Raw genomic sequence first — 21,829 nt, forward strand, 5'->3', positions numbered from 1 at the left:
GACTTCTCCAAGACAGAGGTTCTCTGCAAGCCATCTGGCTATCATGAGAAATTCGTTCATGAGGCGATCCACATATACAAACACAGAGACAATTTTAACCGAGAAGATGGATTCTGGCTTAGCAATCATTGGAAGGACGTAATAAACCATTTCGATACACATTAGGGTGGGTAGAATAATACATAGTGTTATATTAAAATGTATAAGGTATAGGGCGGTTTATAGCAATACAGTATATAATTTAATGTTGGGTTTATCTATGGCAGTATATAGTACGGTATATGCTCGTGTGATGTAAGAGAATAAAGTTTAGATGGAAGCATATTATATAATTTTTACGACGTAGAATTGTAATGTATTACTTGCTGTTAGTAACTCAGCTTATTGTAGAGTATAGTAAGTATACTGATGGTGCTATGCAGTTTATACTTTAGTTTTTTATGTAGTTTATACTTTAGTTTTCTACGTGGTTGTTTAGTAACTGCAGCTACATATCATTAACATTCCTTTCCTTTGTTAATGCTACTCCCTGCACCCCCCCTTGGTGCTGCTGATCCTGCATAATGCATGGGCATAATATGACTTTGAAACCCCCCCGCCCACCTCCTACGCATTTCCCATGAATATGCTAAATTCCTCTTCAAATGCACATTATTTTTGTTAAGGCGTTCTTCCACCTCCAACCCAGCTTATATATAAGCTCCTAGCTTGGTAGTGTCTCATTCTTCACCTGAGGACGGCTGCTTGTGTTGTGGCCGAAACGTCGTGAGAATTATTTTATTTTATTATGTTTTATTTTTATTATTTTATTACTTCCCTTCTACGTGACTTTACCGAAAGAACCGAGAAGAGCAATAACCTCATTCGTGAGAATACAGACATAGCCTCATTCACGAGCACGCAGCCATAGCCTTATTCAGTAATACACAGTAATAGCCTCATTCATGAGCACACAGCCAAAACATAATTCATGAGCACACAGCCAAAACATCATTCAGGAGTACACAGCAATAGCTTCCGACTTAAAACTTCCGTGACTGCAGGAATTCATATTCTTGGTTCTTTCGGTAAAGTCACGTGGATAGAAAAAATCAAAATAAATAAAATTAAAATAAAACGACGTTTCGATCACAATACAAGCGATCGTCAATCAGGAGGAAAAAGGGGGGAAGGCCACAGAAGGCAAGCTGCTTTTAAAGGTTTAAAAAGGGCGTGGCACAAGCGTCCTGGTAACAGAACGAAGTGGGCAGGGGGCATATCTACCTTGGGGTCAGAAACCACCAAGGTGAAGCACAGAAGGTGACAGGAAAGGGACAAAGCCTACACGGAGGAAACATCACAACCAGTTACGACTTAAAGTGGTTGATGACGTCCTTCCAATGATTGCTGAGTTTGTAACCATCATCTCGGTTGAAATTGTGTCCGTGTCTGTATATATGGATGGTTTCATGAACGAATCTTTGTTGATAGGCAGTGGGCTTGCAAAGCACCATCGTCTTAGAGAAATCAATTTCGTGCGAGCCAACTGCATTAAAATAATGATCAGCCACGGCAGAGGTGTTGGTCCTACCGTGTTTCAAATCTGCCTTATGCTCACGAACACGGTCCGAGACATGTCTATCTACGTGACTTTACCGAAAGAACTAAGAATACCAATAGCTTCATTCATGAATACATATCAATACTGAGTAATAACCTCAATCATCATCGCTTCATTTACAGTTGGGGGTGACATCATGGTGACAATTATCAAGTGCCATGACGTAATCAATAGCTATGCCCATAAAGTTTTGTTTCGCATGAACAGTGTCAAACTCATGTTGACAGCCCGGGGCAAGTGGCCTCCGTAAGGGTCTCCATGACGAGACCCGTTTGCTTTGTCTTTCCTTTGAGGGGGCGGTCTTCTGAGTGCAGGGCACTCGCCTGGACAGCTGGCAGGTGATGGGCAGCTCTTCGTTCCACACGATGGAGCCGCCCTCTTCCTTCTGCTCCCCGCTCACGGCGCCACGAGGCTTCTCTGCTGTGATGCGGTACCTGAATGATAACCCTCAACTTTAGTGCCAAGCTCAACATGCCACCTCTCCATTGTGACCTACTGCATTGTGAGATTGTGCATGTGCAGTGATGGGAAGTGCAATACAGTTTACAAGCTAAACAGGTTTTTATAACTACATTTGTATGTGCTATGAAGAAGGGCCATTGCCTGAATCGTCACCTATGATATAGAGGTTTCGATTAAAGGCAGCATTATTGATCTATGTTTTTATTTTTCAGTGGAGGTCACTGACTCCACGTCACGTAGACAAGTTTTATGAAGTCGCTCACATACGGACCTGTGCCCATGAGTCTATCTCTGGTCTCTAGGGCTCTCATCTCCCTCTCATGTGTCTCGATTTTAACTCGCTCATCTTTACCGCTTGTCTACAGCTCTATCCATGGTTTCTCTTTCATCTCACGCATGTGAATCTCTAGGTGTTGGAGAGCCATATCTCTCAGTGGGCCACTTCTGGACCATGAGCCTCCAGTTGAAGAACCCTGAGCTCAAATGTATATCAGAGTACCAGAGAAGTACGGTAATCCACTACAGGCAGTCACCGAGACACGAATGTCTGACTTACGAACATCCGCACTTACAAACAAACCGCCAAAGAATGTTATTATTTTTAACCATTCGACTTGCGAACGTTTGGTCGTACTTAAGAACTGAACCACGGAATTATTTTGTTCGGCGGAGCAATCCTCTGTAAGATGTAATGAGTCCCAGCATCCCGATGGAACTCATTATATGCCCCTTTCAACAAGTAAGCCAGCATCAGGAATCAAGGCAAGTAAAAATTTAAGTTTATTTTCATGTTAGTTGATTTTATGTTTGATTTACTATACAGTATTTATTGCAGTATTACATGAAAATTAGCAATATTTGTTCTTATTTATGAGCTTATCATTGCTTCCATTTTTGTTAAACCATAACGAATTTGATACCTCTTACCATATGTACTGTACAATGAAATATCGAGTTGCGAGATATGAAAATTGTTACTTACGAACGAGTCTCAGGAATGTAACCCACGCGTAAGCCGAGGATTGCCCGGATCGTTACTCCCGTTTCAGTGGGAAATTAGAGTTACTGTTATTAAGCAAGTACATGTATTTTTTTTATAATCAGCTTCATTTAAAAACAAATCCCAAATCATTTCACAATCAATTAGAAGGAATGTGTCAGCAGCTTGATTCAATGTGCGAACATCTAAAGCTACTGCGTAAGAACTTACCCCACCATAGTACTAACGAGTGCAGGAGTGCGTAACGTACATCACTTCCTTGTTCTTGCGAGGGCCTTCGAAGGGCCGGAAGGGCAGGGTGCCTGTAGCCACGTGGTAGAAGGTGACCCCGATGCTCCACAGGTCCACGCTAGCACCGTACATCTTGTGGTGGGGCTTGCGTAGCACGGCGCGCTCGTACATGTCCGGGTGCTGCGCGGGTAGAGTGGGTGGAACATCAGACCATTGTAAGTGAGACTTGAGGTGAGAAACTCCCGTGTCGTACAAAGGGGTTTTACGCATACACGAACACTGCTGATACTAACACGGAGCTTCGAGTGTTCCATGACTCTCACCAGGTACTCTTCCGTGCCGTACAGCGACATGAACTGCTCATCATCTTCCAGCTGGCGGGCTGCCCCGAAGTCGGTGAGCTTGTAGACGGAGCGTCCATCCTCGCCCACCACACGCATGATGTTGCCCGGCTTGAGGTCTCGGTGGATGATGCCTTTCTCGCGCAGGTGGTTCATGCCCGACACTACCGAGGTGGAGCGTGGGATGCGAGAGGGCAGATGGATGAAACTGCATCAATGTGAGGCCAAGAGGCTGGTTAGACAAAAGTCTGTGAAACTCTTCTAATCCGTGACACCTTTAGGGATGCGAATAGCCTCGTTGTGAGCCCTATGCACTTGCTGTATCCCGCCTGTTCTGGGCCCAAGGGGGAACGGCCCACCTTAAGACACCACCACCTGCCTTCTGCTGACAGCTATAGAGGCATGATTCCTGTATAACAATATTTAATCTTGATATAGCATCATTCATGCAAACTGCATCTCAAAACGGTACAGAATTCTGATTGAATTGCCTCTTGTCTGTCAGCCAAGGGAAATTAGATCTGCAGTTCCCCAAAGATTGAACAAATTGGGCAACAAAACAACAAGTTAAATCACAGCCTCAGGAGTCTCAGCAATCGATCTGTGTGCGCACTCTACACTCTACAGTCTCTCCAATTGTTTATGATGAGGAAAGGAGCAAAGGTTCATGGTGAAAAGCACGGTGCGCATGAACCCAACACAAGCTCTCTTTCATCACTACAGCGAGACGAGGTAAACTCCCCGTGCTGCCGAGACCGCGGGTGCAAAGGGAGACTCACCCACGTCACGAAGCACGATGAGGAACTCTCCCTCGGCCAGGCCGTACGCATTCTCAGGCTCGTCCAAGATGGTGTAAAGGCTACCTCCGCTGCACAGCTCCATTATAATCACCTTCTGCTTGGTGTTGTTCTGTCAAGTCAAACACAGCCAGCAATGAGTCAGAGTGCATAATGGCACAATGCATGCAACTCATTTCCCTAGATGACAGACAACAGCCAAAGCAATCATGCTGTATAATAAACACACAGCCTATCTACCGCCCTGATCAACTGAGCACAGTTACCGGCGATCATCTCTGTTGGTGGCCTTGAGCCATTGTTTTAAATTCATCATCCACATGATGGTGGTGAGTTTAGTGTCTCCAAAGGATGACCCGAAATGTGAAACTCACTTGTGAGCCATTACCTTTTATAAATAGAAGTCCAGACTTCGATCCACAACTTTAACTTAACAAGCCAATTTCATCCCCATGCACAGATAATTTAAATCTTCAGTTTGCACAGCATTATGGAAAGATCCACAATACTTCTTAAGCACAACAGAGGGTTTGTATACATAGTAGCTTTACACTGGCATTGTTGTACTCATGCAATATGCACAGGGATGGAGCCGTGGCACAGCGGTTAATGCCTTTTGATATGAACCTGACCACCTGAGTTTGATTCCCAAACACAGCTAACATTAGCATTGAGCAATGTCTGAGCTGGTTATGGGCATCCCTTCACCAAGTTGCATGGTGAGGTATGGTCAGATAACCCCCATGATATTCACTCAGCAGTGGATTGATAGAGAACATTACACTAATATTACCAATCAGTTTGAAATGTTATATATTTAAGTAAAAAAATGTGGTCAATTGTTTTTGGTTATAATGCTAATATCCTTTTAAATACAGAAAAACACTATATATTTTTTTTAACAAACCTTAAATTATCAATAGCATATAGTTCACCACCAACAATCCATTACCTATCCAGCATCTCCAATCTTGCATCTTTGCCTCTTGGCCATTAAACAGAACCATGTATGTATGTATTTTGAACTTCTTAAACACCGTATGTAGCCAACTGTGCTAATCAGAGGTGCGGGGGAAAGACAACTAATCACAAAAAGCAGATCTAAAGAAATGAGTTTTTAATTTATAAACTGTCATCCCTAAAAATGCCCCACATATGTGGCTCAATCTCCACTTATGTTGTCCCCTTCAGCATGTTCTTTCTCTCGGCTGAAAATCTGCAAAGAGTCAGGTCTATTAGTTTGACAAGCCCTACCTTCAAACGGACAAGCCCTTTTTCCACTAGAGAGCACAATTCAGAGTTTTAAGTCACTGTTCTAAAAGACCAGAGCACACCACTTACAGGGCTTCAAATACACAGCAACCAAGTGAAAGAGCAGCTAAAGGTGCAACGATTTCACATAACATTCTAACAAATCTCTCATTCCCAATAACTGTATTTGAGGAACAAAACATTGCATGTGTAGTGAGTTCAACTGAGTCGCAGACGTACTCTTTGGAGGCAACACATTTATGAACACCAACATACGGGGTAACTGCCCCTTTACAGGATAACAACCTATGGTGGTGGACCACCAGGCCAACTAAATTAATTACACCGTGACTAGCTACAACGGACCGGACCGCAGCTTGGGTCCAGGTCCACGTGTTGGAGACTCTGTGGGACGTAGGACGTAGATTTCTTCAGGATGAACAACAGCAGCCGGTCCCTCTGGGGGACCCGGCTTATATCCACCTTCTAGAATCCTCGAGTATGATCTCGACCCTGACACGTGACCACCCCTAGCCCCCACTTGGGGGCCCTCTGTAGACTTAACCGGTCACGTGTCCTCTGGGGTCAACCAGAGTGCCATGGCCCTTGGTAACCCCATTCCCTTGTCCGGCACTCACGCACCCTATACTGTAGGGGCCAGCACTGCACGCAGAGCATGGTGCCATCCAGCACCGTCAGTCAGCGCTCACCGAGCCCCTCTCGGGCCGGCATCACACTGACATCCCGCAATGTCACTACACACGTAATGCAGCGATGGCCCCTTCTGTTGGGATACCCCTACCCATGCAGACAACTTATACAACATATGCTCCATGTGGCAATGTAGTAAGGCACAACTATGAAAATTAATTTTTATATGCGATGTTACATATCCCCGAAGGACAAAGTATTGCAATGTCCTAATATCTGTAATGATGCCACCTATACAAAAGTTAACTTTCAAATTATTGTTTTAAAGTACTCAGATGGAAAAAATCTAGCCAAGAAACACTTTAAAGAGAATGCCAAACACACAATTGGAAGGTTGGAGATTCAAATGGTCAGGTATTGACGTAGCCCATCATTCATACATGGTATATAATATAAGTACCAGTGTGGGAGACATAAAATGGAGTAATTCTACGACATACTGGCTCCCACCGTGGGAACATGGAATCGACACTAAAGTGCTACCCCATTGCTCATTTGAGTAACAATACACTGCAAATTGGACTTTCGAATACAAATGATCACTTAATTGCAACAATATTTGTACATGAGTAAGTATGAGACTATAGTCATTCCTCGTTATACAAAAACTTAAGACAGAATTTTGCGATCACGGATCTTAGAAACTATGGAACAAATTCAATACACGTTATGTTAAATTCGCATTTAGGGATATTGAATCTCTAAATTAGATTTTTTTGGGGGACAATTTTTTTTATGATGTACGCTGTGCCATTTGTCCTAGCGCCCATTCCGTGCCGCTGCAGGTGGTTTGGTGTGGCGCGCTCTTCACACTATACTAGCTTCCCAAGCTATTCTTGCCACCAAGGGCGGATTTGGGTCCTTTGTGTTTATAACACAATCATTTTCAGCCCTTTTGCCAATTAAAAGCTGGATGAATGCCTCTCCAAGCTATGACAGTCACAGCAACCCAGGGTCAGTTCAGTTATCACTCGAATGGGAATTGAATTCAGGTCTCTTGGTTCATCAAGCAGTGCATGAACCAATACGTGGCACTGTAACATACAGACTGCTGATATTATCCATACTACCATTATCAGTACAAGAGTTGATAAATGAATGCCTGCATAATCACTATCCTACATCCTCTTTTGTTTCAAAGTCTAATGCCTATGAGACATGCATGTCACCCAGCAAATGCAACTTTCAGAATGAATCCATCACTCTGTGCTAAGGCACTGAGAAGCACATTAGCACACAGCACCATGGGGCAAAATATCACTAACATTGTGGATACCTTGGCCTCAATGATGATGGGAGTTTGAGTGGAAATCAGTAAAGTAACCTTATGGCAGGACCCCGGGGTCCTGAATAAACGGAACTAAAAACCGCAATTGATTATTTATTTTTGGCGACTCCGTCCCATCGCACACATAAACGCCGCGACCCACCAGAAATCAATCCTCTAGTTCTTCCCCAAGCACCCGTCATTGCCAAAATTGCCATAGTCATAAATAACACTTTGAAACTTTGATTAGCGCATCGTGTAGAGCTCGTCGAGAGGAATAGATTGACGTATCGCTCGCCTTCAACAGACATAAAATGACGTCGCAACGCAGTTTATGCGAGAGCCGGGGGCTTATGGGACCCTGGGGTCCCGCCATAAGGTTAAAATGTTATATCCAGCCATGTGAATGAGCAATTAAAAAATGCCTAGGGGGAACGGACAGGGGGATTACAATGTTACTATGCAATGGAATTTCCCGAACGGATTACAATGAAATGAGAGTGCTAGCGGTGACTAATGACTCTTGACCAAACTATGTTCTCACAAGAATCTCGAAACTGGCTTTTTAAATCGTTCCCACTGGGTGAGCGTGTGCTTGTTACTGACAATGAATGCAGAAGGGATTAACAGTTTAAAGATTAAGGGCAACAGACATGGCACAAATTGCACCCCAAAACCAATCTTTTATACACGTCTCCTGCCTGTCTAACACAAGTTTTTAGAATTATAAATGAGAAGAGACTTTCAAGGTCTGGTCAACTGCACTACCACACCACTCAAGTGGCATCACTATCGAGGTATAATTACCATCACAATCCATTATGGTCTTGAAGTGTAACAATCCATCTAGCACCTGCACGTGAGCTGATATCATCACTCCATCTCCCCAATGAACATATTCTTGGTATGTTAGAAATAATGACAGAGTGGCTGCCAAATGAGTTTTCTCCTTTGGCTGCCACTCTGTTGTTAGTCTTGACCATCGGCAATCATCCCTTCCAATGGTGTCCTGACCAAGCCCACTTACTTTTATTAACAGTCAAAATGTCACGCATTTGCAGATGTTTTCTAATCCTTGCGTTCCTCTTTCAATCTCTGATTGCAATTCCAAGCATGCATCTCTCCACACATTTTTATATTTGTTCCATTTTCTTTTTCAGTTTTCATGTTTCTGATCCATATGCTAAAGCAGAGAACATATACCAATAACAAAATGTTCATATTTAGGCACATGGTATGTTGCTTGCTATTATTAAGTTCAGTTATTATGATGCACTAATTCATATGCATGGGAGTGATGTTGCAGTGATATCACTAAGGTATATAATAGCACGTTTCAACAAAACTGTAGTCTTGTTAGTTTGTTAACAAAACTTCAAACTCGCATTGGACAGATTGGAACAAATATTCTCGATATATTTCACAAGGTTAATTAATAATAAATACGTTTTTAACGCGAAAACTTGAGTGGAAAGGAAGATCTTGGTGTTTTTCTAACTGGCCTTCAAGGGGTACTGAAGTTGTCAGAGAAAGAATCTTAAAAAATAATCGTGTAAGGTGGTAGTGTGTGAAAATATCCAAGAGAGATTTGCATTTTTGGTTGTTTTCCTTTAAAATGGCATTCTTGGGAGTGCTCCTCTTTGCTGCTGGTCTTGAGATAAAGGCAACATCTCCACATTCGCGAGGGGCAAAGGAGTCTCTCCATGACTCAACCACTTACTTGCCACCAAAGTACAGCGCAGTCTTTACAGATGCTGCTCACCTTATCCAGAGGGCAGGATGCCTCCATTCAAATCATGCATCTCCCTGCTCAAACGAGACTATTGCGGCCCTCATCTACGTGCGGTACCCTACCACACATTTCAGTAAAAGCACGGAAAACGTCGACTCCCCACAAACCATTGTATTCCTTTAATTAGCTCTCAGCAGGGTGGTGGTGTTAGGCTGAGTTAATGCCTACTGGGGATTGAACTCGCAACTTTTTGTTGGCGAGTCAAGCATTCTTGACAACTGCTGTAACAGACTACCAGTATAATTGATTCCAGTAAACATGAGTGCGAGTCACTATTACTGGCCAGAGCAACAGCGCTTCGTTATGAAGCACAGGTACTGTTTGACCTTTGGGCGCAATAAGAACAAAACAAACAGGCGGACAAAAGCAGCACAAGAAAGGGCACGCACGAGTGTTTATAGGGGAAGGCGTGACTCTGTGCGACCTCCTGTAGCGACCACAGCTCATGTCACGTGACTGGGAAACCCCCACGCACCAAACGCATTAGCTGCATGCTCTCCCAGAGACCACAATCAGGCTTGGATCATTTTCCCTCCCCCATCCTCCCCCCCCAAAAAAACCAAAAATTATCAAAATGCATTGGCGCGAGGAAGAAGGCTGATGCCATGAATAAACAATGAAGAAACAGAGTTATGCCAGTACTAATGATATGTGGTTGAACTTTAGTAACCTGTCTTCAACTGGCATATTCAAGTCAAGTCAAAATGCCACCATGCTCAAACGAGGAATGTGGCCTTGAGTCAGTTGTGGAGGGAGTGCCAATCTGTCTATGGGATGACCAATTCTGATTTATCAGAATAATATTTCCAAGGTCATTACAGTGACCCTTGCAAAACAGTTAATAACATCTTGAATGTACCTTTTCATTCAATTACCAAATAATATGGCAATTATGCAAAAAACATTTTACAATGTACACACAAAAGCCAAGCTTGATATGATATGGAATAATATGTATTGGAAATGTAAGGTAAGAATGTGCAAAACATCAAGAGCAAATACAAAAAAGTTTACACCCAAATATGCCAGAACTTACTCCACAAAGGATAAATAGCTGATGGTACTTAGTGACATTAAAACATGACCACATGCTCCTTTGAGAAGGCAATTAGCTTGACTTGAAGTTTAATTGGTGTCATTGAAAGAACCAAGCCATGGAAACTATATTTTTTCACTATCAGAAATATACATATGTAAAGAAACACGTGTTTCCTTTCCAATACCATTCCTAACTTCAACTACGAGCCACACCTAACACCACAGCAGTTTTATAAGAAGCTTATGTCAACTTCGCATGAATAGGAGTTTGTTTAGTAGCCCGTTACAAGCTGTTCATTTCTCGCCAATGGAATACCACAATAGAGCAGCTGATGGAAAAAACAAGATGTCACGACACTAAAACCCCCATTGCAAGCTCAGCATCAGAGGTTTACCACTCGGTGGGATTAAATTTCACATCTGCTGTATTGTGGGCACACATTTGCATTTACAAACTACAGTTGCAGAGCTATAGAAAAATAAAAGTTAGTATTCATTAAAGTGCCTTCCTTGAACTTCTGCACCAATTAATAATTTCCTATGTGAGCCTAGGATGGTTCCGCCTTGAACTCAGTTGCATGGCAAAAATTTGCATAGACATGTTTGACATTTAATGACTGCAGCTATTAAAGGAATAAAACAATGTGTCTAAACACATGTAGCTGATAAATCCCCATACTAAGATGAGCAATGGGGCAGCGCTCTTCCTGTTTGAAGCTCTGAGCAAAGTGTAAATTCCACATGCCTTTGGCAGAGGCCAGACTCTTTCATCATATCTACCACCAACTCTGAAGTACTGTATATGCTGTGCTTCCATATTTACACCACAGTTGTTGGAAGGGCCTCCATGAGAGTAAACTCTAGAGAGTATTTGGCCTATTCTTCTACATTGACCAGACGCCGTGCCGGAAGTTGGAATCCAACCGGCAACCTCTGGATTGCAAGGCAAATAACCATTACACCACAGCAGCTCCAAAAGGCTTCCTTGAAAATGTACCAATAGCAGTGGCATTGACTACAGGAGCCTTGGATTCAGCAGTGGATCCAGCAATGCTGGCGGCGATGTGAATCGCAGAGTGGGATCGTTGCAGTGGCACGGGACTTGCCTCATCCTCGATTGCGAAGAGCTTCACGATGTTCGTATGGTTGAGTCTCCGCAGAACATCAAACTCCCGCACCTGAACATCCTGCGGCCTCATGTAACTGAGTTGGTTGAAAGTCTTTATTGCAAAGAGGTCACCCGATTTCTACACAGAGACAGTCACACAAAATGAGAAAAATATGGAAAATATTAAGTGCTTTTTGTTAATTTGCTTTCAAAGTACATATGTAAGTCACAATTATACAACATTATCAGAGTACGAGTGTGAAACCAAATACAATAATAGTAATACACATAATAAACAAGATAAGATGTGTCTGTTCCACCAAGTAAAGATACAATAACATTATATCCATTAGCCTATAGGCCTTCACCAATGATTTCCACAGGAATCATTTAAGCAGGAAATCTCTGGACTGTCTTTAACCTTCTGAATCTAATCAGCAGTGTGACCTATGAATAAGAATTTATGAGTGAGTGTTAAGAGAGCCTTCCTGCTCAAATGAGCACAGCACTCGTTTCTAAATTGAGAAACCTGAACCGGTGGTGAGTATTCCACATTCTCACAACACAGGCCAGTCTTCTCTCCAAAACGCAGCCACTGTCGATCTATATAATTAAGTACTGTTAATGAAATGCAGTAAGGCAAAAAATGTAATACAAATGAACTAAATTATCATAATTCAAATTATGCAATCAATAGCAACTACTTTACACATTATTCAATTTGTATCTTGGCAATTAGTGTTCTGCTTTGGTGACTATTTGTACAATGGATTGGTGTAAATCAAGCTTTGGGATCAACTTTGTGCTCTGTTCTTATCTATAGCATGGAACTACCTCGTAAAAATGTTAACAGGTCCATATCTTGAATATGACATTCAATAGAGTCCAATATCGGTTCAAAGTTTACTTTAATAATCAACTGCTATGGAATAATTTAGATCTGGAAGACCTATAGATTTAAAATGCATCTATTTCAGTGACTGAACAATGATATTGGCATTTACTTAAAATAAAACTAACTTATCAATCCAAGAAAGTCTTGGAATAGCTTTAACATTTAAAGATAATTTTTCAATAAGGTCATGCATTGGGATGTTTGTACAAGTTCAGGAATGAATATTTGTTATTCTACTTAAATAAATCACTAAATTACTTAAACACAACTCATCAATTAATTACAGAATTAATACATGAGCAATATCTGCCCAATCACAATGGCAGATTTTTGAAAAACGTGGTGTTCGTGAGCACCTATTAAGAGACATGTGTCCTCAACTTGGATATTGGCATCACATATTTATTTTAGGCTGACTTGATCTACAGGAGGCCTTAGGGAAGCTCTGGGATAACTTGCCGACTACGCTTTTAACGCAAACACAATTAGAGAATGCATTAATTCTGAATGCTATACAACAAACTACATGACCTTAAGCAAGCAAGCTAGCTGTAATCCTTTTATGTTGTGTAGATTTGGATGTAAATGTTATAAAATATATGCTCTTTTAAAGGATACATTCATCAGCATGTTTTTTTTTAAATTAACTTTCAGCATTAATGCGTAGGACATATTAATAAACAAAAAGAAAATAATATTGATTTAAGATGTGGGAGGGTTTAAATATCTTAAGGGTGGTATGATTTTGCCCTGGCAGAGTATGTGGGAAACAGACGTGCCATATCCTGGCTTGACAGGAAAAGGCAGAACAGCAAGTGGACTAAAGCCATCTGTTTCCATCTGTAGGGGGATTTTATCCGGGTGCCTCCCACTTGTATAAAAACTCAATTATTGGCTAAACACATCTTAATATAAAAACCCAACGCAAGACCCTCCTGAAACAGAGTCATATGCCTGACAGTAAGTTTCATGGATAAATAAGTGGATAAATAGTGATATCGTGTGGAACCAACCTTGTTTCTGCCACGGTACACGCTGCCTGTGGCCCCCTGTCCCAGAACGTCATTGGTCCACCACAGGTAGTTGGCCGTGCTCTGCATTTTGCGTCACGGACCACGTTTTCAGCTGCTGTGGGTTTTTCAGGCAAGGGAGGACGGAATTAAGTGGGTAGAAGGGAAAGATTTCAATGTGTGATTATTCATGGCCTGCCAACCTCCCTTAAATATGCATACATTACAATAAATACTTGTGAGCTTAAGAGCAACTAAAAACACAGCCCCATGAAAAACTGCACGATAACGTTGATCTTTTACAAGATGCCCACAATGCATGTACACAGCATTTGTTTTCACTTGCTGATTTGTAAATTTTTACGGCAAAGGATGTAATTTTGTGCAGCAATGGGAGGAATGAAAATCTGATAGATTTTTAAATACACATCATGACAGTATTGATAAGAGTAAAAACAAGAATCGTAATTTGTTCCATTACTAATTATAAAATTGATTATTATAAATATATCACATTATACAGTCAATAATGTAGACTGTAGCCTGGTTATTAAGCTGGGTGAGTGTACTGGCAGTCTATAATGTAGACTGTAGCCTGGTTATTAAGCTGGGTGAGTGTACTGGCAGTCTATAATGTAGACTATAGCCTGGCTATTAAGTTGGGTGAGTGTACTGGCAGTCTATAATGTAGACTGCAGCCTGGTTATTAACCTCGATGAGCGCACTGGCAGTCTATAATGTAGACTGTAGCCTGGTTATTAACCTCGATGAGCGCACTGGCACCAAGAATATCAATTCCTGCAGTCACGAAAGTTTAAAGTCAAAATCTCAAGTCACATTGTAACGCGAGCAGCAGCCCGGGTACCAGGAAGTGAACTACACCAGGAAGTCACTTAACACCAACACATCAAACGTGATCACTTCCTTACTGTACATAATTTTGTATTAACATATACTGTACATAATTTTGCACAGTATTAATATATACTGTACTGAATATACATAGTACTGCTTATGGAACTCTCCGGAAAGAACACAACATAAACCTGTGCTCGGTGTCAATAGTCATACAAAGCTGGTCTCTCACACTCACCTACCCCGATACGCCGCACAACCGCCAATCGTTGCTTTAAAATAAACGAGGGAATTAGGTTTATGTTGAGTTAGAAATCTAACAACTATGGTTTCTTAAAATATTGTAGCGAGATAAACTAGTGTACCTAGTTAAATTACTTAAGCAGACTGTGACACACACGGAGGCTGGGTGAAAGCAACACTATGGTATATATTATACACCATACAGCATTGCTATTATCGTCTGTAATAGCGTACTATAAAAAATATAATATTGTTGACGTTTGAGCCTCCACATTGCACATCTGCTTTCGTTTCGCAGCAAAAAACACAGCGCGTACACCACGACCTGATGCAAATAGAGTGCACAATATTCTCACTGGACCTTTAAACCCGGGCGAGAGCCCATGAAGGCAACGCACTCATCTCACTCCAACCCTCTCGCCCCAGCAGCAGAAACAACAATGGCCTTCTGTCAAACATTTGCTCGGTGGGAGGTCGCCTCCTCCACTGCTGCTACCACTGTCTGCAATCGCCTTCCTCCCTCTCGCCATCCTTATTGCTGAGCCCTTACTCCAGGCTGAATGTCATCATCCTCTCTTCTTCTTCTGCCTAGAACTGCCTCTCCATGTCAAGTGTCTTCATTCGCACTGCCACCATACCGTGACCTGTCAGGTCACTGTATGGACTGTAGCATTCAGTGTTTCTTTCTAAAGACCTTTCAAAAACACCGACATCTAAAAAGTATCGCTCGGCAAACTCTCCACATGGACACGTCTCTTCGATTTTCACATCACTCTGCGATGCGGTCGCATGTATATGCTGTTAGAAATCCAGGCTGATAAATCCAAACTGTACTCTATTGCACAAAGTCGTGTAACTACCGTAATGTATTGTCCCATCATATCACAGCAGACAACAGGCGCTGCTTAAGAGTCCACATCCTATCACAAACAAAGAAAAAACACATTTATATATCTAAACGTCATCATAAACCAACGCAGCACGCTTCAGATTAAGAACGACAAAGAAAACCTGAAAACGCTCCTGGCTGGAGCCGACCGAGGGGGACCGGTCGGGGCGCCCAGGCCCAGCCGGGCAGCCACGGGGCGATCGTCAATCCCAGGCCGGTGGGTGCGGGACTCGCGGCGCTAGGCCACGACGCGGAATCATTCCCACCGAGCGGCAGTCGCGGCTCTCTTCCCGAACGCGACTCCCTGGCGTTTAGCGTTGCCGCCTACTTACGTGAGTCCGCTGGTCGTTGTCCACAAACGCAAGAGACGATCCCTCCTCGCCTCCTCCTCCTCGCCTCCACCGCCACCCACAGAGCCGGAACGAGGTCGCCGCTTCACAACTCAGCGCCGCTCTTTGCATTCCGCACCCCACATAGGCGCGCCCGGGCGGCCCCTTCCGTCTCACGGTCTCCCATTGGTGGGAAGAACGCCGTGGGGCGGACGAGCAGCCAATCACGTGCGCGCTCTCGTTTTGCTCACCGTCGCTATGCCTATAAAGCGTAGCATTTGTAGTGGCGGACACTTTAAGCCGTGGGACTGTGACGAGGGCAGTTCCATTCCCGCTCACGGCCAACACCGGTGACAAGTATCTGAACCGGTCCTGGGCCTCCCCTAGGCAGTCTCAGCCTTAACGAGTAGCTGGTGCGGTGTGTAAACATCGCCACTGGGGAGACAAAGGCGGCCGAGCGTGGTGCTGGCCACCCACGCCCTCGTGTGCCGTTCCGGCCTTCATGGGTGCTCGCTAATGGCACTTGCCCCTACAGTTAAGGATATATACTGTACACGGGGAATCTGTGTAAGATGGTGACCCGTAACTTTAAAGGATGTGCCCTGAAAAGCTAAACTGGCCGAAACGACATCTCGACGTTGACGCGCGGGAGGGACAGGAATGCGGAGTTTCCAGCTCGGCTCCGCCAACCATTGAGGGGAACCCCGCGCGCCACTCGCACGAGGAGGCACAGAAAGTCGCAACAGACGCACACAGCCGGCGTCCCCCCCCCCCCCATGGTTTGGGGGATTATTCGCTGCTGTTGTGGTGTCTGGCTAAAGTCAAGGATGTGTCGTTAACGCTGAATCATTCAAGGAATTCCCCCTCTTAATGTGTACGGCTCACAAACCTCTTGGGTACTTCCCGACAAGACAGGAAGCTGAAATGTGGTACATTAGGTAGCGTTTAGGACACAAAAACGGTTTAAAAAATTCGAACTAAATGTTTGTGTCATGCAGAAACCGTTCAAAATGTAAGATTGCTGGATTGTTTCGTTTGTAGGAACGTTAAACGGCAAATAAAATTAAAGCGAGAACCATTGCCAGATAAAAGGGTAAAAAACCAATGATCATATTTGCTACTGGCAAAAGAGGTTCCAATGGTGTAAATGCTTACTCCGAGCTCTCATACTCTGATGGTGCATTGTCTTTGAGTTGTGTGCCTTTCGGCGTCATCTGGTCCAACACCATGTGAGACTAGGCTCTAAGGAAAGCTGTCTCGGGTGTGGACCAATTAATTTTAAGGACAGTGCATACATTATCAGAGTTGTGTTTTTTGTATGCATTCCGACCGCAGGTATTGTGGTCAATGCAAACATGACTCCTTGTAAAAAAAGGTGTCAGTTTTGTTGCCAGAAAAAAGGGTAAAAAACAATTATCAAGATTAAACATTTCACTTGCAAAAAAGCTGAATAATCTCCCATTAACTAATGAAATTTGTCAATATAGTGCAATCCTAGTTGGCTTCATAAAGCATGTGATTAAAAAAAAATGTTTACGTGACTTTACCGGAAAAAAACCTAAGAACATGTGAGCGTGACTGCATTTCAAAAAGACTAACACATCGGGAAGCGTGTGCCTCTCAAGAGGTTCAATAAGAGCTGTTTTTGTGAATGTTTTTGGGCACAGAAAGAGAACCAGATTACAGGGCTGCAGGCGAGAGAAAGGCGACCGAGACAACATATGCTGGAAGTGTGAATAAAGACCCTTCATAGAGAGAGACAGTCATAGGCAGAAGAAAAGAGGAAGATCGTGAGCCTTGACTTGAAAAGGGGATGAGTCGGACAGAGGAAGGACATTTCATGGGGGCAGCAGCTGAGAAAGAGCAACCTCTCTCTCACGAAGTGAAGGTTCACTGAGGATTGTTCACAAAAGCGATTGGAGTGGAGAGCACATGAAGGGATATAGTTAGATGAGGGAGTAGAGGTCGTCAGAAATAACTTCATCAAAGACCTTTAAGATTGTGGGGGATAATCTTGGAGAGCAACTGAATTGAGAGCAAGATGAGGAATCTGAGGATAGTATGTTTGTGATGTTGACTCATGTATCCGTGTGGGTAAGAAGTCACGTGGTGGCATTCTGGATTCTAAGTTTCATTATGATCGATTTGAAGAAGTAATTCTAGTAACTGTACTACAGTATTTCACTACGCAACCACCTGTCTTTTTATAAAGTAATCTATGTTTGAACCATACTGAAAGATAATTACACCGACAATGTTTGGACTTCATAGTCATAAAAGAGTGCAGCGTTAAATTTCATGAATGCCACATGTAACACATTTGCCAACACTCCGGATCTTTACAGATGAGTGATCGTTTTACTTGCAATGCTTTTATTCGAATGGCTTGCAATAGTTGTATTCAAATACGGATAGTCCGATAGTTTCTGACATCATTATAGATGATGTCCGAAAGCCTAAAACTCAGATCAGACTCTGCCTTACATCTCCACTACCCATCGGCCACACGTCCATATGTACAGTACATGGGCGCCAGCTATCCGGATTGTCTTGGACTAGGCTCTCTTGAGTCTAGACTGCTGTGTGGCTATGGTGGAATATGAATTCATGCTTTTGGCTGTGAGGCAAAAATTTGGCCTAGTCATGGAGCCCCTCTGCCTGACACTTTAATGACTGCAGCTCCCTGTGCAGAAAGGGATGAACACTTTTAATCCCACGCGAATGCCTAAGTTTAATCTATGCCACACGTGTACCGAGTTTCACTGTTACAAATTAATTCCTTCATGGTGAAGGGAACACTTTTGAATCCCACTCGTATGTGAGATTAAGATTGACTGCATCAGAAATTCAAATATAAGTTAAAAAATGTCTTAATTAAAAAGCACAATTTGGTTAATGGGCATTCAATGTCAACATTTGCCAGTGCCAATTGTAGAGCAAATTGGCACAGACTGTTTTACCGTCAGCAGTCATTACAAAGCTGTAAATGGTTACACAATGGTCAAAGTTGATGCTTACATGCTTTTTTGCAACAATACCAAGCAATATACTGGAATAGTGATTCATTTTTATTTGCCTTTTTAGATAATGCATTGCTATGACCCCAGCGACTTGAGTTTCAGTTTTTGGCCACGGCTAACATTAAGTGGTGAACTATATTTGAACTGGTCCTTAACTGGCTCTCACTTCCTCCCAGTAACCCGCATGGTCCAGCGTGAAGGTAAAACAAACCACTGTGACCGACAGACATGAGGAGACCTTCCTCCAGCAGCGACAAAGGGCTGTGATATATTATATAGTACTGCATATACTAGTGATGGTACAAGCATTCACATATATAGGAAAGTATCTTATTTGGAGGTTCATTGAGACTCACCTGGGCAAATATGTTAACAAGGCAACTGTGCAGCTTGGAACATTTCTCACACTGTCCATACAATCATCAAAAGGTTTCCTTAGTTTAGTTACCCGGCTCTTGGCTGGTCAACCGTTACACTAAATCCTGAAAATTTCTGAAAGTTTATTTGGTCAAGAAAAAAGGTGAAGGTGCTACTCTGCAATTAGTCGTTTACACATCTGCTGGCAAAAGGCGTCCACTACAGGGGGCTCCAGAGAGCCTCGCTCCAGGCCGACTCTTCCACGCTGGACAGACGTCTTCAAAGTGGTAGGAGCACCCACACTTTGCCCCACCACACGTGGCCTGCCAATCGACTGTGGTGAAACCATTTATGCTCCTTGGTGGACAGAGGCGGTACGAGCTACTTATAAATGGCACAGTCGTGGCCTGCAGTGTCCAAACAACGTTGCTACATAAATATAATAATTGTATATTGTGGGTTAATGAAGCGTGCGGAGTCCAAACTACAGGACTGGTCACATTCACTGACATACGGTTCTTCGAATATCCATACTTTTTTCGAAAGTGGCATTGTATGTTATAGAAATATTTGAGAATACATCACAACGAAAAGTATACACGTGTATATATGGCATCAGCATGAGTCCTGCACGTGGCACGCAGACACCTCATGCAAATCGGGCCGTGCCGGGAACAGCGGGGCCCATCGTTCATGCAAATGTTGCCTCACCTGCGCAGATTGAGTTCTGAACGGGGCTTAACCATCAGGAAGCATTTGCAGTAAACTCTTGATGATTATCCGCGGAAATGGGCAGGGGTGCTCGAGGGCCAGTATTAAACAAAAGCACGGGCGATGCAAAACGGGATGTAAAGTAGGATTTACAAACGTCGACTGTATTCATTGCTGACCTGCGACGAATGAGGAATGGGACGTAAGTCAATTGATAACTAGCCAAATGTATTTTTCCCCATGATGTTTTCAAGTTATAAGACTTTTACCACGACAGTTCTGTCAATCTGGCTGCTGTCATGTTTCTTCTGCAGAATGTGCCAAAACACATTCGTCTGCAGTAGATGTTCTGTTATAAGCCAGTGTTACATAATTAGGTGGCGAGTTATAGTAAATACAAATCTTTAGACCAAATTAATCAAGAAATATAATTACACACATTTGTCACTCTACTATGGGATGAAGGCCTCCCCACACTTTACTGGTGACACAGGGAGCTATTTGACTCTACTTCATCAGGCTGGTCAGTGCGGGTTGGTGAGGTGTGTGGCTTGATCAGCAACCACACCACTCATCTCGGGAATTTGCCGCGGGAGAGACGCGAACTCAGCTTTCCGGGTTCATGGCACCAATGCCCCCCCCCCAAGCCAATTTCATGTCAAATTGTAGATATTGTGCACAATTCTATCAAAGTCCAACCGTACCTCCACATAACAGAATGTTTCAGTCTATCGGCCAATTCACTGTACGGACTTGTGTTCACCAGTAGAACGTGTTCAAGCAAAAGGAATGTCTTTATTACCAAGAGTGGTCAATGTAAGGGTGAGTTTTTATATATCAGGGCGAGGAGTTCAATGCTCACTGCCCTGCCTCTTGTCGTCTGTCTACACGTGGGAAGGTTAGCGGCGTGTAGTTTGTATCGCTTATTTCACCTTGCAATGGCAATTCACCTGGTTATAGGTACAGTAAATACAGGCCTCATTCGAGCAAATGTTTCCTGTACAGAAATAACAACGTATTCCTCCTACGAGCAATATTTTACTTCGTAAATAACGCAGAGACCAGGTGGTAAAGTGTTGCAAGTGAAAGTGCCAAGTTGGTGTGTGGATGGGCCAACTTAACTCGTTATCCCTCCGGGGTCGATACATTGGATACGACTTCGTGAGAAGTCTATCATGAGTGTATTTTGTATATTGGCCCCCGTCATGGCATCGTGGAATTTCCACCGTTGGCTTTGGACTTCGAACAGATGCGCACTGCCCAACCCACTCTTAGGCTGGGAAACTATAAATGAGTAATAATATAATCTGTGATCTTTACATCCATTATTGTACGAGATGGTATATATAAGACAGCAGATTTGATGTTTGCCTATATTTGACTATACTCTTTGGTTCTTTCGGTAAAGTCACGTAGGTAGAATAATAATAATAAATCACAATGTTTCGATCGCAACACAAGCGGTCGAAAAAAATAAAAAAAATTGCCTGAGGACGACCGCTTGTGTTGCGATCGAAACATCGTGATATTTTATTTTAGTTTTTTCTACCCACGTGACTTTACCGAAAAAACCTAAGAGTATGGATTCCTGCAGTAACGAAAGCTTCAAATCAAGATTCTATTTGACTAATTCTAAGCAGCTTGGATCGGTGACCGCAGCGCGTGCCCAGGTGCGATGGGCGGCTGAGAGGCCACGTGGTGGGCGGGCAGCAGAGGGCGGTATACTCTTAGTTTTTTCGGTAAAGTCACGTAGGTAAAAAATGAAATTAAAATTAATAAAAAAAAATCACGACGTTTCGGAGGCAACACAAGTCTCCGTTATCAGGTGGCACCGTCACAGCCAGATGTGCTGTATGCCTCACTTGATACAGCAAATCTGGCTGTGACGGTCCCACCTGATGACGGAGACTGTATTAACATTT

At 43.1% G+C, this 21,829-nt stretch overlaps 1 protein-coding gene across 2 annotated transcripts in view; it reads right to left on the bottom strand.

Annotated features, from left to right (window-relative positions):
• Positions 1-15,951, bottom strand: part of TBK1 (TANK binding kinase 1) — a 31,678-nt gene extending 15,727 nt beyond the window's left edge. The window contains exons 1-7 of one of the 2 annotated variants that reach the window (XM_078871620.1): positions 15,823-15,951; positions 13,507-13,618; positions 11,597-11,737; positions 4,414-4,543; positions 3,617-3,798; positions 3,313-3,473; positions 1,924-2,034 (exon numbers count right to left, since the gene is read on the bottom strand). In XM_078871620.1, the coding sequence (XP_078727746.1) occupies positions 1,924-2,034; positions 3,313-3,473; positions 3,617-3,798; positions 4,414-4,543; positions 11,597-11,737; positions 13,507-13,593 (812 nt within the window). In that variant the 5' untranslated portion in view covers positions 13,594-13,618; positions 15,823-15,951. Of the gene's footprint in view, positions 1-1,923; positions 2,035-3,312; positions 3,474-3,616; positions 3,799-4,413; positions 4,544-11,596; positions 11,738-13,506; positions 13,622-15,822 lie in introns of both variants that reach the window. The other variant, XM_078871619.1, reaches the window with a different exon arrangement.
• Positions 15,952-21,829: the final 5,878 nt, after the last annotated feature.

The sequence above is a fragment of the Lampetra fluviatilis genome, chromosome 32 (genome assembly GCF_964198595.1).
Source record: "Lampetra fluviatilis chromosome 32, kcLamFluv1.1, whole genome shotgun sequence".
NCBI classification, from domain to species: domain Eukaryota; kingdom Metazoa; phylum Chordata; class Hyperoartia; order Petromyzontiformes; family Petromyzontidae; genus Lampetra; species Lampetra fluviatilis.